At 46.5% G+C, this 20261-nt stretch overlaps 1 protein-coding gene across 5 annotated transcripts in view; it reads right to left on the reverse strand.

Annotated features, from left to right (window-relative positions):
• Positions 1-18460, reverse strand: part of usp9 (ubiquitin specific peptidase 9) — a 35406-nt gene extending 16946 nt beyond the window's left edge. For 2 of the 5 annotated variants that reach the window (XM_023801004.2, XM_023801002.2), the window contains exons 1-17: positions 17909-18460; positions 9544-9797; positions 6209-6354; positions 6026-6105; positions 5421-5533; positions 5066-5284; positions 4452-4567; positions 4043-4294; positions 3819-3957; positions 2920-3072; positions 2721-2825; positions 2432-2638; positions 2059-2195; positions 1457-1495; positions 778-911; positions 519-609; positions 91-433 (exon numbers count right to left, since the gene is read on the reverse strand). In XM_023801004.2, coding sequence (XP_023656772.2) covers positions 91-433; positions 519-609; positions 778-911; positions 1457-1495; positions 2059-2195; positions 2432-2638; positions 2721-2825; positions 2920-3072; positions 3819-3957; positions 4043-4294; positions 4452-4567; positions 5066-5284; positions 5421-5533; positions 6026-6105; positions 6209-6354; positions 9544-9639 — 2370 coding nt within the window. In that variant the 5' untranslated portion in view covers positions 9640-9797; positions 17909-18460. Of the gene's footprint in view, positions 1-90; positions 434-518; positions 610-777; positions 912-1456; positions 1496-2058; positions 2196-2431; positions 2639-2720; positions 2826-2919; positions 3073-3818; positions 3958-4042; positions 4295-4451; positions 4568-5065; positions 5285-5420; positions 5534-6025; positions 6106-6208; positions 6355-9543; positions 9798-17837 lie in introns of all 5 variants that reach the window. The other 3 variants (XM_023801003.2, XM_023801005.2, XM_023801006.2) reach the window with 3 other exon arrangements.
• Positions 18461-20261: the final 1801 nt, after the last annotated feature.

Genomic DNA, 20261 nt, shown 5'->3' on the forward strand with positions numbered 1-20261 from the left:
AGCCTTCCCACGCACAGATACAGCTTATCGTCCAGATACATCCACACCGCGCACTACAAACGTTAGGCCAATAGCACCTGGACCACCTACCCTCCAGAGGTAATCCAGGCCTATGAGCTCCAGGTCGTCCATCATGTAGGCCCTTCGCTTGGCCACCAGCTTGCCCTCCCTGCAGTTCACGGCCTTGAAGAAGCGCTCGAAGCACTTCATGCCGTTTTCGGTGAGCAGCGACGGGTCCAGCTGCAGCACGTTGTTCTCGAAGAAGTCCTTGTTGATGTCTGGGTCCAGGTCGGGCTCGTCGCCCATTAGCTTGGAGTACCACTTGAAGCAGGCCTCGCGGTCGCACAGGAACACCGCGTTCTCTGCCAGGCATTTCCAGATCTGCTTGGCCTGAGGGGCACACAGCCACAGCTGCCCATCCTTCAGCAGGAATCTGCCAGAGACCCATCGGTGACGTCAGACAACCTGTTCCAGCACATTTTCTCAAACAAAAGCACGGTGACCAAGACAGAACTTACCTCAAGAAGTTGAGTCTTTCCTGTACCTCCTGTACATGGCTGTAGCGGCTACCGGGCCGGACCGTCTGTGGGTCAAACTCCACGTGCTCCGCTGGCGAGAGCGAAAGGACCATCAAGATCGCGTGTCCAGCACTTCCAAAGAGTGCATAGGTTCTTGCACCGTGTGCACCGGTCGTGGATCAGCCCAGTGCCGGCACAAGACAGACAGATATTGGGCAGCTCCCCTGTGTCGTGACCCCAACGTGACCCCGTGACTGACCTTTCATGAACTGCCGCATGCTCTCCATGTACGCCGACAGGTTCTCCGCTACCAGGGTGACGAGTGCGTGGTTGTGCTGCAGCTGGTTGATCAGGTCGTGCCGATAAAAGACGTGAGGACTCCGCTGCGTCTGACTGCAGGAGAGCGGGAGCAACTTTGGTCAGGTGCCTTCCTCAAAAGCCCAGAGAATCCCAGGAGTCACAGCAACCGGTTTATAGACTGAATCAGGGCCATAAGCTGGACTGGCTGTCTAACTGAAAAATGTGGTTTAACACTGCAGCTGAATCTGAAAGCACACTGTCACCAGTGGAAGCAGTGAGGCACAAAAGGCCAAAGCCAGCTGGTAAACCTGGGCCCCATGTCCCTTGTGTGTAATGACAAGCGGCCTGCCTACATAAACACAGTCTAACCAGTCCCTGAAGCCAACAGCAGCAAAGTTACGAATGATGTAAGAAGACAGATTTATAATTCTGAGAAATCACCACTGCACAGAGGCGCCGCATAATTTCGTTTAAAAAGAAGCAGAAGAAACGTATAAGAGGAAAGGAGACCCAAGCAGGTTGGTAAAATGCACTGTACAAATAAAGGAATCGCCACTGGATTTGGAAGCAGTTTTCAGTTAGATTCAGATCATCATCATCACTTAGTGACAGTAAACCCCCAAATTAACCCCACTTACCCCACTAAGTTCTTTTCTATGTTAATAGGAATTTTCTTTCTGAAAAACAACAGGCAAGTGTGCTACATTTCGGCTACAAGTTCTTTGTATTTTAAATACAAATATCAGGACGGCACTAAATTATTTCGAATAACTGCAGTCCTACCTGAGGGTTATGATATATGGCCAATAAGTTAAGTCCAGATATATATGGTCTTGAGAAGATCACATTTTAAAACAGTGTATTATAGCAATTCCACTACTTACAGTGTTTTCTATCCCAGAGCGGAGAGCTCGGCAGAAAGAACCACTTAAGGAACCAGCCAAAGCAGGATGGAAGACAAAGTGCCCCGTTTGTGAACGAGAAGCCGCCCTGAGCTCAGGCGTCCACACAGGCGTTCTGACAGCACGCAACAGTGGCAAATTCAGCTCTAGAAACTTCTAGAGTTACATTTTGACTTGAAACTCAGACAGCAGCACCAAAGTGACAGGAATTAAAGATGCACAGCATGAGACTTCAAGCTACAGCATGCATGCCATTAACCCTATACAAGTGGGGATTAAACACGACCGTATGTGACAAATTCCATCAAGTGCTGTGCTTTCAAAGGGCAGCTCATCACCTTAAATTCTGAGGGGCTTCGCCAAACAGGCTGCAGATCTCTCGGATCTGCTTGAGAGCGGGGATCACCCATTTGTCGTTGGTTCTCAGCTCCCCGATGAAGCGGTCGATCCACTGGATCTTCTGTGTGTCTCGGTCCTGCAAACAGGCACCGGCCGGTCAGTGCTCCAGGGCTTCAAGGCCGCAAACATCATCCTGAACAGACGGGTCCACAGCACCCTGCTACCAGTCAGCAGTCAGCCAAAAATCAACAGAACGGCCTACAGCAACCTCTACAAGCCTCCGCTCCATTCATAAAGAGCTTTAGTCTTCAAAACCGCAGGTGACCAAGCCCAGACAGAGAAGGTATGTGTTACGGCATGTGTCACCCCAACCTGGGAACAGCTGTAGTCCAGGATCTTGATGTGAGCACTCAGGGCCTGGTCCATGATGTCCACAGGGACATCATCGCTGTGGGCCAAGTTCCACAGCAGATTCAGCACTTTGTGGGCCATCACACCGTCCTTGTCATCTTCGGCCAGACGCCGGATCAGCTCCAGAAGCTTCTCTCGCTGCTTCTTGCTCGCGTTCGTCCAGCTCGCCTAGGACGAAAAGAACGGTCAGGTGAAGGGACCCTGGATCCCACCCCAGCATGGCCAAACTCCGATATCACCACCCACTCACCTTGAAACAATCAAAGAGGTGATCGAGTTGCTCAGGGGAGAAATCCCAAGCCAGCTTTGCAAGGAGGTCGTGCACGTTCTTGACGATGGCTTCATGCTTGCCCGCCTATAGGAGTGACAAAAGGGAGACATACTGACAGAGCTGAAGACACTGGCCGGCCCCCTGTGGCGTGATGAGCAGCAGTGGAACCGCAAGGTACCTGGGCTGCCCAGATGTTGTCCAGGTCCTGCAGCGTCAAAGCCTTCTCCTTGATGACGAAGCGGAGAATCTTCTCCAGCTTCTCCACATACTGTGGCTGGTGGAGGCTGTCTCTCAGCACAATGGAGAGGATGTTGTTCTGCTGGATCCACTCCTGTAAGAGAGCAACTTGCTCTCACCAACCCTCACAGACAACCCTCACAGACAACCCTCACAGACAACCCTCACAGACAACCCTCACAGACAACCCTCACAGACAACCCTCACAGACAACCCTCACAGACAACCCTCACAGACAACCCTCACAGACAACCCTCAAGAAGATGCCAACTCCAGAAGGGCAACAAACATGCTACATATGGTTCTCAATCAAACAGGAAGTAACAGCACACATCTCGCACCACTATTTTAAAGGGGCTCAAAGAACTACCGTCCGGCACTTGTTTGTAACAGAACGACATCTTCACTTGTTTGTAACAGAACCACATCTTCTAGATCGGAAAACATCAAATTAGAGAAAAAGAAAAAAAAAGTCAGCCTGGATTTCTCCAGCTTGGAACGTGCAGGTTACTCTGCTTGGGTCATGGAAATTTCGAGGCAGACCTGGCAGAGCTACTGAAGACATTTATTTGCTCCAGTCTGTCCCTCAGTTTTCCAGGCAAAAAAGTGATGATTCAGCTACAACCTACACCACGCTAATTAAAGGAACGCTGAAAGTTACAGCACAAACGTCAGCTGCTAATGTGATAGCGGCAATAAAGGGGTTAACGAGGGAATATAAATACCCACCCCCCACGATACACAGCTTGGACTGCATGTGCTTGCATATTGAAGTGGGGTGGTGGGCACCACTTACACATGCAGAGTAACATTAATCTGAGAGGGACCCGTCTGACTTACGGCCATCCGCTCTGCCGTTAGCCACTCCTCCTCTTCAGGGTTACCGTGCCGATGGGTGTAGTAGGAGACACTCGATATCACCTTGTTAACTTCATTTAGTGCATTCATCTTTCCATTAAAAGAAGAAATTTGCAATAACCTGTCGATAAACAAGATTATTTTTTGAAAACAGAGGCTTTTCACTCACTTACGAGAGAGAGTGAAGGACGTGATAGGAATCTCACCTAAGGATCATTTTTAACCTAAAAATCTCTAAGTTCTTCACCGTTTCTTCTTGCCCTGGTACCCGTGACGCGAGGTTCTTCAGCGACTTGATTATCATTGACAGAGCGTCGTTTTTGGCTTCATTCTTGGCTTCCTTCTTCAGCTCCTCGTCTGTAAGGTTCTCCAGAAACTGGGGAACCATTTCTATAATCGGAAGGAAGTACTTCTTCACTGTGTGCAACGTTAGAAACTCATAGCACTGCCCGAAAGGCCTGAGGAGAAACAGAAACATGGGCAGGGGGGGGCAGGGGTGGGGGGGGGACGACAAGCAGGCAATTAGAGGTAACGGCAACTGTGCTACAGCTAAGAAGCATATTAAGAGGCTATTTTAACTCCATGTAGCCGTGACACGTCCATGGATGGACTTACTTGATGAGGGCAGCGATGATCTGTACATTCAGCGCCTGGCCGCTCAGAAATCGCTCGTGCAAAATCTGAAACCCGTTTAACGTGCCAAACTTGTTTATTAAATCCACCAGCCAGCCCTGCGTGGGGGGGCAGAGAGAGTAAGCACTGGGTCAGTCACACTGGCCACTCACACCCCTTTCCTCACCAACACCCTTTGCTGGCTGACTGGTTCCCAGGATGATTCCACAGGCGTCTGTGGCCGTCATCGCAGCAGAGGTTCCCCATATCTCCTGAAATGCTCTGCCGATCCGTCACATTCGAGTCACTGAAAATTACGCTTCGCCTGATGATACAGAGCTGCCTGGCTTCGTTTCTGACACCACATGCAGCTCTAAGTGATAAAGCCCTTTAATGTACACCCAGAAGATCACCTAGTCCAGTCAAAGTGTCCCCGTAGGCGGGTGTCCTTGTGCAAAACTGCAATACTTAACCTTAAAACAACCAATCTGCACGCATGCACTGTTAAGATGGGCTGCAGTCCTTAAGACACAGAGCCTTGCGTAACCCATGGCCACGACACCCTCAGCTGTTAAATTTGAGAAGATGTCAGGTGCTCTGGATGGAGTCCTGCTGACCTTGGGAGAGCGCGGGTCGGGCGGCCGGGCGAAGAGCTCGTCCTCGGCCAGCTGGACCCCCGCTGGCACGGTCTCGGAGGGCCGTGTGCCGTTGTAGATGTGGAACTTGCAGTGGGGGTTGACGGCCATAGCCAACAGCTCGAGCAGAGGGAACCAGTCCTGAGAGAGCTTGGCCACACACAGCTCCACCAAGCGGTGAGTGTTGTTGATGATACATCTCTGTGGGGGGTGTGACATCAAGCAATAAAGTGCACAAGAGTAGGAATGCAGAACCCCTCCCCTCAGAGTAAGACAGCCAATGAGAAGATGTCAATTAATAGTACCCCAGGTGCCTCCACCCCCAGACAGGACTCACATGGATCTCGAACTTCCAGCCACTGACTGCCTCGTCGGTCAGGATTTTTGTAAAGGAAATCGTCAATCCATCTCGGAAAAACCTCTGGCATGCTTCACACTTGACGTCAAGTCCTAAGAAAACAGACGTGAAGGAGGAGGGGACCCCGGACAAGCATGGGCGAGAGGCTGAAACGCAGGAGACGAACCGCCAGAGGCTGCCCGGCCTCTAAAGGGAAAGCGAGAGGCAGCCGGGCACCACCGACAGACAGAGGCTGCCCGGCCTCTAAAGGGAAAGCGAGAGGCAGCCGGGCACCACCGACAGACAGAGGCTGCCTGGCCCTTTAATCAGGACGCAGGTCTGCTTGTGCCAAGCTGGTCAGGAGAGCAGCTTGACGCCTTAAAGTGGACGAGCCGATAGAAGCCAACACGCCTGGGTACCACCCAGAGAGCGGGCAGCCAGCGGGACGCCCCGCCCCCCATCTGTGGGACGCCCCACCCCCCATCTGCACCCCCATCCAGGGGATACTCCTGGACTAAGAGCTGCCGATTTACTCCATCAGAACTCATTTCCAGTACATGAAATATGAATAAATTCTGGATGTCTGGGGCACGCCGGCAGCTCACCTTTTTTACAAAGATCTATAGCAGCTTCAAGAAGAACTTCTAATTCACCCTTTGGCAGAACCGGGACCACCCAGCGGGGTCTGCAAACAGAGGAAAGCAGTGATGACCATGGAGAAGCACTCAGCCTGTCCTTTGGGGCTGAGGCCGGGGACGGGTGGCCGGGGGAGGGGGGCCGGGCCTCACCGGTTGATCATGTCATCCAGCTTGGCGAGGTCCGTGTGGGGGAAGGCAGGCTCCTCGTCCTCCAGCTGCGGGGCACCATCTCCCTGACCTGGTTCGTCCGGAGGGCTCACCGGGGAGTTCTCGTTCGAGGAGGTGGGAGAGGACGTCTGGAAAACACGGTGCATGCTGGTGGACGGGAGCCAGGAGGTGCGCCACTTCCTCACTCTGCGCACCAGCAGATACCATCACCATCCGTGTGGGACACAGCCAGATACACTCACATGGGCATGAGGTTTGGGCCCAATTAATTCACCAGAGAGCATACTGGTGATCGGCAGCATATCGCTTGTTCATTATGCCAGACTACATGCATGTACAGCGACCTGTACCTGTACCTCGAATACAATTTGACTGTTTAGAGATGCACCCAGACACGGCAGGGTGGAAACTAACAAAATTATCGCAGCATTTTGATTCTCAGGCATTTAAATGACAGAAAGCTTGAAAATACATTCTGTGTTCAAGAAGTGATGTGATCGTTCTGAATAAATAAGCCGTGAGAAGAGCTGCTAATTAGGCTGTAAAAAATTACAAGACAACGCAGATGATTTTCTTAAAAAAGCGTCAATGCATTTAAGAGACACCCTCATCAAAAGTTTACAGTCATTTTAACACACTACGATAAAAGCAGCTGCTTGCAAAATGATCCATCAAGCAGCTCCCATTAACCAGAATGTTCTGGGAGGGGGGGCGCGAGCACATGGAGGTGCTACCTGGTGTCAGCAAAGGCTTACGTCATCAAGAAGAGCGACGGAGCAGAACTCAAACATGGTTTCAGACCGACGTTCCTGTACAGTTCAAGATGACCGGAACCTCATTACCGTTTTTAATGTTACATTCGATGGAAGTTAAATTCCTCAAAGTATAGGAGCCGTGCATGATGTCACTCGAAAACCCAATAAGGAAAAAATAAAACTCAATTATTGGTTTTAGGCAAAACCCCCCAACATCGCCATATTTTCAAAGAAGCAGAATGACGAGCCATGTGGCCCAGTGCGGCCCAGTGCGGCCCAGTGCGGCCCAGTGCGGCCCAGTGCGGCCACTTCGCATGGGGAGCTCGGAGCCCAGCCAGCCTCTCAGTTTGATCACAGGTAAAATTTATGCAACTGGGGCAATGATGAAGCACCGTGAGATAAATAAAAACACGCAGTGCATTACAAACATCTGAAACATACCACAGCAGTCAGGTGGGACACTGATCCTGAAGCTCCCTGCGTGAGGATGGACTAACCCCGGAGTAAGCTAAGGTTACACTCCTCTCTGTAGTCTCTCCCTCCCCAACCTTAAAAATGCTGCTACTTCACAGCGAGTGAGAGAGGAAGTACACCCCCACCCGGACAAAATTTACACCTTAGTGCCAGCCAGTGAAACAGAGAGCTTGGGTCATTAACGCGGCCGTTAACCCAGAGTGTGTTTACACTGGAAGCTGAGCACGCCCTGTTTCACTGGCACGCACAAGCGCCGGCTAAGCAGCACGCCACACCATCTCAAATTCAGCTGAATCTTTTAGGTGACAAAGTCCTAAAGCCACTCATTCACCACAAGCAGGCAACGAAACAATGTAGTCAATGTCTATACCTAATCCACTTGATGGTCAAGTCTGATACCTACCACCTGACGCCTGGGTAGTATTACGGTTAGATGCTATACCACGGCATTTAGAAATCTTAATTACAAGAATTTCATTGTGGGGAATAGTGGTGATTTTGAAAATATTGTCAATACCCTGTGCAGACTGTCCCCGATGAGGTTGTGTTCCAACAAACGTACGTGGAGGTGGATGCATGTCGAAATAAGATAATCAGACTTTCAGGTGTGAGAATCACACTGGGAGTTGCGTCTGAGGCTGGGATAGTCACACTGCTATACAGTACAGTACTTTCCCGCGGTAACTACCGTAAAGCACCCAGCATGCACTTTGCAGTGTAGGGCTGCCAGGCATATAGTACTTTCCCACAGTAATTACCGTAAAGCAGGCAGGAAGCACTTTGCAGTGTAGGGCTGCCAGGCATATGGTACTTTCCCGCAGTAACTACCATAAAGCAGGCAGCAAGCGCTTTGCAGTGTAGGGCTGCCAGGCATATAGTACTTTCCCACAGTAATTACCGTAAAGCAGGCAGGAAGCACTTTGCAGTGTAGGGCTGCCAGGCATATAGTACTTTCCCGCAGTAACTACCATAAAGCACCCAGCATGCACTTTGCAGTGTAGGGCTGCCAGGCATATAGTACTTTCCCGCAGTAACTACCATAAAGCACCCAGCATGCACTTTGCAGTGTAGGGCTGCCAGGCATATAGTACTTTCCCGCAGTAACTACCGTAAAGCACCCAGCATGCACTTTGCAGTGTAGGGCTGCCAGGCATATAGTACTTTCCCGCAGTAACTACCATAAAGCACGCTGCATGCCCTTTGCAGTGAAGGGCTGGCAGGCATTTTTACATACATTTGGTTAATTGCGGGGGGGGAAAAAAAAAAAAAAAAAAAACTTCAAATCATGTATGTCAGTGGTTGCAAGTCAGAGACAATCTGTTTACTGCAGTATAATGTCCAAATGGTATGATGGTATGAAAAATTAGGTATTACATAGGTCTCCTAGAGCTATCAGCTTTGATAAAGGCATCTCAAGCATATTAAATTTGACAATTTGGGCCTGTCAGTCACAGGACGGTGGTGTTAAACGCAAACTGAAAGAACCCATCCCCATCAACAATGAAACTAAGCAATAAGCTATTATGTTAAGTGTTAAGTGACAAGTGTATAAGCAAAATCAATGCTTTTCCCTTGTCCACTCTGGAACAAGGCCACCACAAAAATTGATGTTCTGCTAGAGAACAAATTTTTAATAAATAAAATCCCACATGTAAGGTTTTGGCAATGAGAAAGAATCTGCAGTTTTGGCTTAGACCCATGGAAGGGGGGGCACGACCGGGAACCTATTGGAACATTGTTCAGTATGAACTGACGAACAATCACAAAAACAACGTACAAGTAGTTTAACGCAAAGTAGTAAAACTAATAAACATCTGAATTATATCCTTGCTTTTTTTAAAAACAAAAGTGTGTTTTTTAGGTGAGGCAAACCACATCTACGTTTAGGGACGCCAGTGTCAGGTCAGGGGGTCACTGTGGCTGTGTGCAGATGTGTGGGGGTGTTCTCTGTGTGTCTCAGTAAGTGGTCTGTAATCATATGTCTGCTTCAGTGAATGCGCCCCCCACCCCCTCACTCAGATGCATTCTATGACCAATGCTGTACCCTCACCGAGAGGGTTACAAAGACAGGCAATAGGGGGCGCTCACCTGGTGCTGGGGCAGTGGGGCCTGTGATTGGCCATCGGGAGCCTGGCCCTGGTTATCGTTGCCCCCCACAGGAGAGCCACGGGTCGTGGCCGTCATACTCGACACAGGGCAGATCTTTGCAATTTTGTCTGCTTATGTCGTGGCGGCGAGAGAAGAAATTCCTGCCTCCTGTAGAAGGTCAGAGAAGGGGCGCAGGTCCGAGGGGGAGAGCGGCAGGTGAAGCTCAGGACGACCTGCAGAGACCATCGCACAACCTGCAGGGTGAGAGGGCAACAGAAAGGGCTGAACTGCTGAGGCGGAGGGTGGGGCTTAAAGTGCAGCTGGGCCGGGGCAGGCAGGGAGAGGCGCTCCGTTATGGAACCCGGGTTCGAAGGTAACCCCACCCTGCCATACACAACTCCCACAGCACTTAAGCTTACAAGCAGTGCGACTTTCACTCCAGAGTTAAGGCAAAACTTACAGTTCTTACAGACATGCAGAATATCATCAGGTATATACAATATGAAAATGAAAGGAAAAAGATTATACAGGAATATTCAATGAGCCAAAAAAACTAAGTGATTCAGGTTAAAGCAACATAAGCAGTTCATAGCAGTTAAGCTAATATATACTGGCGAATCAATACAGATACTACAATCAGAACTGGGACCAACGCCGAGCTCATGCACTCGCCCCCATAACAACGCGCCAAGCCTTATAACCAATACAGCGCGTGCTGGCGGATCAGCGATATAGTGAAGAAGCTAAACAAACTGGACCACAAAATGTCTGTGGTGCTGAAGTACTTGAAGGTCAAAAGACAAAAACCAAACTGATGTAAAACTCTGATTGGGGGATGACAGTGGTGCTGATCATCACTTTTTAATCTCTGTGGAAAATGATCGATTTTTGGGCTGGATCTAATTATGATTTAAAATACGTCACAGACCGTCTCATGCAGTGGTCCGCAAACCTTTAACACGACGTAGCACCTCAGCAAATATAAACCCCCCCAACTTAAATGTTTATCTAAACTGATACCTTCAGGTACCATAAAAGGAGTAAAAAAATATATATATATATATCAGCAAAGTACATGGGTGTCTTTTTTTAACCAAGTTATGAGCCATGAGTTTGATATTAACAGCAGGTTGGCAATTATTAGAAAAAATACTCTTACTATAAATTTGTAATTATCTAAATTGTCCAAATGAAACAGTGGTGGCGCACTGATGAGAACCGAACAGTGGGCGTCGCGGCGAGCGTCACGGCGAGCATTCCTGCTAATACACGTTCAAATGAGCAGCATGGCCGTGAGGCGGACTTTGCGCGTTTGTTTGGGGAGTGACGGCTGACAGAGGAGCGGAGGAAGCTACACGTTACTAGCCCACAGTATTTCTGGCTGAAGTGAATCACGAGCGGAATCTGGTGCCATCGGAAATGACAGCATCGTATTCCCCAACAGCTCTGTCATTTGGTCCATCTAAGCCGCGTCCCAATCACCAACTTGTACCATTTCTAAAAGCATTGGACAGATCACCCGGAAATGCGAAAGTTAATGTGTTTTTACCTGACTGCTGCAAGTCCTTGCCGTGATGTGTATGTCTGAAAGTACTTATTCATTACACATTCCACTTGTATGACAATTTACAGAATCTTTCCCCACCGATTAGGTATTCCTCTACGTATGTTTTAATGGCTACATTTGAAAATGACATTTACGTTTAAATATCAATATTTAATTTAGGTCTTTTGCACTACGACCAAAATTTTCTGTGACATAGAAGTAAAAGCTGTAATAGTAGGTTATATACCAGAGGTAATTCAACCTGTGGGGTGTGAAGGAATTGCAGGGGGGCACAGGTGAGAGAAAATAACATGACTTCATAACGGGGGGGTGAGCTGGGGGCAGATCTATTTTGAAATTACAACCTTCAGAAATATTAAAAATACTGTGAACACACATGCCTGTACACATTATATGATGCTAACAAATGAAAATAATTAAAATGTGTAAGACAGACAGGCACCTCGTACTGATACACCTCAAGGTTATGATCAGCACAGTGGAAAGCTGCTCAGTTAAAAAACTGTTTTAATACCACTTGTATATAGGGGGGGGGGGGGCATGAACATTTTATTTTCGTGCACATGATGTACATGTAACTCATTAATATTTAACTGACACCTTTATCCTAAAAGGCTTACAATAGACGGAAATGGTACAATGTGTGTGCTTTGAGGGATTTGAAAGCCCAAGCTCTTGAGTCTTAGCGCACCTCTATCTGGTGAGCTACAGGGGGACTGTTGATACAATACCAAGTTATCCTTTAACATTTTATTTTTCAATATGGGGCGAAAACTTTACTAATGTCCATTCCAAGCCCCCCACAAAGCCTCTGCAAAGTTTGAAAAAGATCCATCACACAGTTACTGATTTATGGTCCTTATGGTATCAAATGCTTCCATTTTGGGGCAACCCTCTCAAAACGTTATCAGCTTTAGCTCCTCACCTATACAATGCCTGCGCAAAGCTTGAAAAAGATCCATCAAGCAGTTATTGGCTCGCACACCAAAGTGCCGATGGCAGTCGTGCTAAAACCACATCTATTCCCGTAGGCTGGGGAACACAGCAAGCAACGTGATAATTATGCACAAGCAAACTAATCACCAATGAATGTGGGAAACTGAAAGCAACATCGATTTCTTTAAAGCATTTAGGGGTAAATATAAAAAAATTTAAATCAGCAGGGATTCCTGTCAAGCAGATTGGAAATTATTTTTAAAGCAGTATTTCAATTACAGTAGCTGAGTAGTACTCCATTACATTGAGGTTTGAGTGCCAAAATCACCCAATAAACATGTCAACAAAAGGTGCTCATAATAAAATAACCATGTAATTATTTTTAAATTTGTTTCACATATAAGAGAGAGAGAGAGAGGAAGCCTATAGCATTTTCCAGGGCCGACACGGTTTAAGATTAACTAACAAATAAACATGGAACTCATGAAACAGTTAAATGTTTATCAGTATCGAAGACTTAAACCATTTCACGCAGAGGCACAAAGCCAAAAAATCTCATCACCTGCTCTCTCATCAAAACTAACATTTCGTTTTTGCATCTTCGGAAGTTCTGATTGTCATACATGCCCCGGAAAAGCAACTCACCCAAAAATAAGCCCCAGGTGTGACAAACTCTACTTCTAATCTTTCATCTACAGCTGTGCAGACGGTTGAGAGAGCGCAGGAGCGCACCGACCACTCAGCTCGCCTACGGCTCCAGGAGCTCTGCTGCAGATATAATTATAGCAGGTTGTTTCAGATGTCCAGACCCTAGAGGGGGCGGGGGGATTTTTCTTCACCCGTCAACCTTAAATTCTAAAAATATTGCTTTAAAAAGATTAAAGCAACGGCTATGTACAGAAATAAATAATGAACTCATAGACAAACGAGGACTGCCAGGGGCAGAGACAAGGTTTTCCTGTTTTCATAATTATCCCGACCAGTTATCAGAACAAAATGAAACTTTTCAGGTTGGGTGGAGGTACTCATCCTGTCTTTATGCCTGACTTAACATTTACCAGAAGGCTTCTAATTTACCGGAAGGAAGACCATTTATATTTTGGATGAATGTATTCTGTAATATTTTCTGACCATACCATAAAAGCGACAATCACTTGGAACATCATACTGTGGTTTTCTTTTTTATTCTTTAACAGAAAAACGAGCGACAGACTAAGCACAATTTATAGAGCACCTGAAATTAACTCATCACTCAGGAATTAGTCCAAAGGTACGTCTGCTGTCAGCTTCAGTCGGCCACAAGGCGGGCATTAGCTACAGCTGTGCCAACGTCCTCCATTCAGTAGCTGATGTTCAGTAGGTGTCTCCCAGGGCACCGCAGGCCAGGGGGACACTTACTGGGCGTAAATGACACCCAAATTAAATCAGAGAAGCGGCAACCATTTACTCTCAAGAAGCACGACTCCAGATGTGTTCCCTGTTTTCCCTCACGTTCCATGGGAATGTGGTTCTCTCTAAATAATGGCGCTTTTACATATATTAAACAATCACTTTATAAATAACCCTGAAAAGGATATATAACCCTGAAAGGGGGGGGGGGGGTTATTGCTTATCAACCAGAAATACTAGAATTCGGTAGCACTGTCATAAAGAAGAGATGGCAAAAGCCTTGGAAAGATAAAAGGCAGCATGCAGAGGGAGCCACTGCACATGTGCACAAAATTAAGGCTGATGGAAAACATGCTAAACAACCTTGCCTGTTGCAGGAGGATCGGACGGGAATCTGACGGGGGCATGTGTGTAAGATGGGTCATTTTAGGAGATGGGGGTGTCCCGTAGAATGCAGAAAGCCAGCAAATCAAAATGTCTGCACACGCTCAGACTCACATCTGTTTTGGCGGCCATATTGTGAGCACACTTTCACTCTGATGTTATAAAGAATAAAAAAATTCCTAAAACACTAAAAACTAGACTGAAAAACCATCTGAATAAAAAACAAAAAAGCAATTAGTAACACTGAAATAAGGGACAAAGCCACTTAAACAGCGTTACATTGCTGTGCCTTGAACTCCAAAATGCAGTTTCCACTTCTTGGTAACATTCAAAAAGTTTTGCAAGTAGGTCAAAAGACTGACAATGGAAGCGCAACTTTACTTTGTCTTACAGGAGGACACCTTACAAATGACATCACGCATCAAAGAGGCTCTGAATGTCCTTAGCTGATAAACAACATTCATTTATTTATTATCAGATGCTTTGGTCCAAAGTGACATACAGCAAAAGGCAGCTTGGTGCCAGAGAGCGGGATCACCCAGCATCCGACAGCCCAGGAACAGGCGGGTAAACAGCTTTGTTCAAGGGCCCAACAGTGATCATACCACTCTGCTGCTCATGAGATTTGAAGCCACAACCTTCTGGACAGGGGCACAGATTCCAATCCTACTGATATATAACTATCCTTTAATGAATACTTTGTTTCAAGCTGATACATGATAAAACTGTTACTCTACACATTGCTTATATTAATCAAAACAGTATGAAACCAAACAAGTGACAGCTGTCACAAGTGGCTCAGTAGCAGTACTGCTCCCTCACACCTCCAGGGGTGAGAGGTTCGAATCCCCCTCCCCGCTCTGTTTGTTCCATAGTTGCATGCTGTCCCTGTATAGCACAGGCTCCTCTAGTGGTCCAAAGACATGTATCTATGTTAACTGGGCTATCCAATCTGCCCATAGCATCTGTGTGAATGTATCTGCTCTGTGAAGGACTGTCACCCCGTCCAGAGTGCACCCCTGTCTTGTGACTGCAGGAACACTGCTACAGCTCCCCAACTGCTCTTCAGGGGCACCTCCAGATCACTTCATTCATTTCATTATATACATCAATCAATGAGGTATTAATTAGCCAAATATGCTGTGCTAGTGGTTAAGTGAAAAAATGCACAGGAGTATCGGACGGTTGTGGCTCAGCTAAAACCCTAAGACAGGAACCTAAAGATCATTTAGACATTTTCGTTGACTGCCTAAGACTTTTGCCTTACTTCATATGCCAGATGCATACTTGTATACCAGTTATGTGCATCCCTGTGCATATGCACACATACAAACACACACCACAAACTGATTTTACCATTGCCAGAAAGTTAACAAGCTCACAAACATTAGAAGGAATATGGTAAAAATACTACATAGCTATTTTTCTGATGTGAACATTCAGCCACACAACACAGATATCAGATCTGCCTGGGCGATATCATGAAGGGAAGCAGCCTTCAAGACATTTGCATGAACTTCAGGAGGTAGCGAAACTAAGCGACATCCTGATGTTGGTGTGTCTGGGGGCGTGTGGCCGCCTACAGCCCCTGAATGGGCCAAGTGTGGGGGCCATTCTAGTGTCAAGTCAACAGGGAGCTTCATCTGACTCCTATGTCTTTGTATGTATGTCTACATACAAATATCTAATCATTCTCCTACTGGAAACAGTTATTTGGAAGACAGTACCTTTTTCCACTTTCCACTGGAGATGTATTTGCAACAGAACCAACTTCTAAAGCAATGAACCACTTTCCCTATTAAGGAGTTAGACTGCTGAAGCCATTCTCTCCAAGCAACAGAAACACGCTCATTATTAGCATAGTCACAGTTAATGTCCGCAATTTAAAAGATCTTAAATTTTTAATTTAACAGTGCAGCTTCTTATTTACATGCATAAATATATTTAAAAAGCCAAACAATAAAGTAGGTTTTGTAACTTCAAGACAACACCATTCAATTGAAGGCTGACAGGTAACGGGGGGGGGGGGGAGCCCTTTGATTTTCTTCCACTAATACTCTGTCAAAACACTCCCAAAGAAACTGCCACTAGTTCAGAGAACATTATTCACGCAGTCACCTGCGCAGCTCTGATTGGAGAATGTCCAAACATGCAAGGACCATAAACACTATGATTTCCATGGCATCCAAAAGCAAATATTCCACGTCAAATGCTGCCTCAGTTCTCAGCTAAGGGATGTTTTGCAGAAATACATTTTTAAACTGTGATTTTAGTACAGGCTTCTGAAAGAACATTGCATGCACAAACACAAAAGGCACAATTTTGCGCTTTTCATCGATTAAATGTTTACATGACATAAAATATTTTAGGCTATAGTTGCACTGTGTTCATTTATAGGCAGGTCATGTATTTACTTCCCATACAAGACACCTGCTACAAAACTTGAAATCAGATCCAATCATCATGCATAAGCAGCCATAAACTGTATCAATATTAAGGAATTTTTCCTAATGTGATGTACGGATGGGGCATTTTTTTTTAAATAAAAAAAATTCAGACGGGTTTGTGTTTAAATGAACATTTCCATGCGGTTTATTTTGCATTAATAAAACCAATTCCAATTTACGTAATGGAGATCAGTGACATTACAGGCTTCCTGTTCACGTTTTCCCTAACATAGCACACGCTCAAGGTAAAATAACATCTGTCGTTTCAAATAGCAGAAAAGTCCATGCAAAACACCGCTAAACATATTACAAATTATAGTAAGTGGCATCACTGACAAATATTTCTGATGAACTGATTCATTACAAAGTTTATTCTGATTGCACCGTGAGCGTCCTCCTTACTGAATAAGACAGAACCATCTAGTATGGCACTGCCCAGGCGAAATGCTGAGCCTCCACGGCCTTCAGCTGATGGCACACAGGTTGGCTTCAGGCGGCGGGAGGAATTATGGGAGGCCGAGGTGAAACATAATGAAAACAACAGATGGGCTGTCTAGGAAACAATGCCGAATTATCCCACATTTACAAATAGAAAAATATAAGTAACAATGATGATCCAGTCGCCTAGTAAAACACAAAGTTAGTCCACCATGGAAGGTAAAGTATGTCGGACTGAAGACCCAACTAACCGTGGGATTTGACTGGGCCGAAGGCGGACGTGCGTGGGGCATTGCGGTGGGTGGGTCCCGGTACCGGGTAATCCGCTTTTAGAGAAAAATACAGAACCGGCTCCGCTGTCAATACAACACACACTTAGAATAGACGGGAAGATCCGCCCCTGATGTCGGCGACATTCCCGAGGAAATAACACTGAACACACAACATCCACCGTATTAAATACGTACATACTTCGGCAGAAACCAGTCACCTTTTCAGGGTTATTTCTAAAGTGATGTGATCGTTAACTGCATTTATCAACCGAATTCTCCAAGTAAATGTGTAAAACGTCTACGAAAAGCAAAAGAAACTCCTGCAGGGTTTGTTTTCTAAAAGCCACGTCTGTTATTAAGATAGGAAACGTGAAAAAGCAGACTCCATTAATCGGAAACCAAGATGATCTTCACCCAGAAGTACATTTAGCGCTGAATAACCAGGGCCTGGTGTGCAGGCGTCGCCCGATCGGGGCCTACCGAGACAGGGCCGCTTTCCGCCGTCACTCCGCCTCGGAAATGGCGCTCCGCTCCGAAGCCAGGCGCCTGCTCCCCGGCCGCTCGCGTCACCCGCGCGGCTCACGGCCGGCCCCCGTCCCCGCTACCTCCCCCAGAATCCGCTTCATAACATTTACATGCAACAAAAAAAATCACTAGCGTTTCACCATTTACTCCGCGCTAGCCAGAGACAGGGAGCCGGCGGCCATTTTCCTCCCTCACGGTGAAAACACAGCGGACCGGCTTTCCGCACAAACACGCTCGGCACCCACCCCCCGCCGCGGGCTTTGTCAGCCTGCATCCCGGGATAATAGGTACCCCTTGATGTCCCCCGGCCGCCGGAGATCCTTTAAAGATATTTACCAGGACCAGTGGATCCAGACGATGCAATTGTAACAAAGGGATACGGCCGCGCCGCCAGGCTAGCCGCTTACCAGGAATGGGAAAGCCTTCGCTTGGGCTCTCTGACGGGCACCCCGGAGCCTATGGGATTCACTCGGGTCGCGACCAGTCTCATCAGCGTGCCTTATGTGAGCGCTTTTCTTGCATGTAATCTGCCTGTGATGATGGTCTTGCTTCCTTGGTTTTTTTTTTTGTCTGCTCTTGGGTGTTTTTCCTGCGTCACCAGCAGCGGCAGCCCCCCCTCTTTTTCTGGTCCGACCGCTTGTCAGTTCAGTCCCAGTCAGTCACTTCGCTTCAATATGGCGGCGGCGCTTGCAAGCACTTCACTGAACGATCTGGCTGTTAATCTGCGTCGATTTGCTGTGTACGACGCAAAAACCTAACCGGCTGCAAGAGGCCAAGTATCTTTCAGAATAACTTCAATCAGGACAAGTCTGTCGATTCATCCCGACACAAGAACTCCTCAGTAAACCTCTCGCACCTCCTCCTGTCGTCACGGGTGTTATGAAATAGAAGCCATTTTGGCTCTTCTTGGTGGCCCTGTGTACATGTGGTCATGAATGTAAACTAATCAAAGATCCCAGCAGCTCCTCTAGGCGCCGATGAAAATCTATATCTATGGCCGGACGATCACGTCAGTGGCGTTAAGAGACCCGGATGATAGTGATCTCATACGGTTACAGTTCAAGTTCAATGTGCCTCGCCGAGCCAGGGAGCTGGTTGGGGGCTGAGCAATTTCTCTGAATGTTTGGGGGTTGTAGCTGATACCTCTGTGTCCAGACAATGCCAGACAGTTATTAAACAAACAGAATTATAACAAAAATATTTTTTTTCCATGGGGCAGCATGGTGGTGCAGTGGTTAGCACTGTTGCCTCATACCTCTGGGGCCTGGGTTCGAGTTTTTGCCTGGGTTACATGTGTGTGGAGTTTGCATGTTCTCCCCGTGTCATCGTGGGGTTTCCTCCGGGTACTCCAGTTTCCCCCCACAGTCCAAAGACATGCTGAGGCTGCTTGGAGTTCCTAAATTGCCCATAGGTGTGCATGTGTGAGTGTGTCCTGCGATGAGCTGGTCCCCCATCCAGGGTTGTTTCCTGTCTCGTGCCCATTGCTTCCGGTATAGGCTCCGGACCCCCCGCGACCCATTAGGATAAGCGGGTTGGAAAATGGATGGATGGATATTTTTTTTCCCAAATCTGAATAGATTTTATATGTTTGATGTTTCAAAACATACAACCAGAATGTAAAAATTTCAGGTTATTCAAAATGAGACATTCTGGTAGTTTTTGTAGTGATGGACAGTAGTTGTTTGTTGTTTACAGTGGGATTTTATAATTACAGCTTCATGATCCCAAAAGGTATATTTTACCCAATTAAATAGATAGAAGCAGTACATGATCTTTTTTTAGAGACACCAGTGAAGGTAGAATATAGTATTACTGGAGTTGCAGAAGAATTTATGAGATTGCTTTCCAGTTTGAGTGAAAATAGCCATTAACTAAAATCTAATTGTTTAACGTATATTTGAAATTACTTCTATCAAAAAGAAAGGCAATACATGCATTTGAAGAATTGCTGTTTTAAACACAGTGGATACTTTGAAAGTATCCCCCAGTAAACCATGAAGGGTGAATTGATGACAGCAGGAGTTGAAAATAAGAAGAGAGAAAAATGTAACCATAAGAATCTGTAAGAACTGTGTAAGTTAATGTAAAATGGACCAAATAAACTGCTGTTAAAGTTTGACTGACACCATGCAGCTAGAAATAGCATTAGATCCCACAACATCTGTTATGTAAGTCTGTCTCAATACTTGCCATTTTCTAATTCCAGAAATAGAGGTACCCAAAAAACTACATTCCCAGCACCTTTGATGAGATATTGGATTATTGATTTTACTTTGAAATCTGAAGGGAAGATTGAGCATATGCTGAACTACAATATTGATTAGGCTTGTGATATGACTGTAGATTCTCGGGGAAGGGTGCAGTCTAGCGTGTGGTTACCATTCAGATTCAGAAGTCTGATTGAGGACTGGATGCAGAGTGGAAAACGACTGTTGACTCACAGAGCGACCTGTTTAGTGGCAGGATATCGGGGTGGGAATAACCCCGCCCAGACAGAAGTCCTCTGAGACTGTGTGCATCACTTAGGATTCGCTGATTATCATCTTTGTGTGTTAATTATAAGAATATCCAGCAATTAATTGCCTTTTGATAAGACATTTTTAAATTATACAGATAAGTAGCACGGAAAGTAGCAGTCTAACACAAGAGTGAACAAGAGTTTAAATTCTACTGCCGGGCTTGGAGAACTGACATCTCACCATGAGAGCATGCCTGAATTTTTTTTTTTTTTAACAATATATTCATTATATTTTCTTAAAG

This window comes from Paramormyrops kingsleyae, chromosome 1 (assembly GCF_048594095.1).
Source record: "Paramormyrops kingsleyae isolate MSU_618 chromosome 1, PKINGS_0.4, whole genome shotgun sequence".
Taxonomy (NCBI): domain Eukaryota; kingdom Metazoa; phylum Chordata; class Actinopteri; order Osteoglossiformes; family Mormyridae; genus Paramormyrops; species Paramormyrops kingsleyae.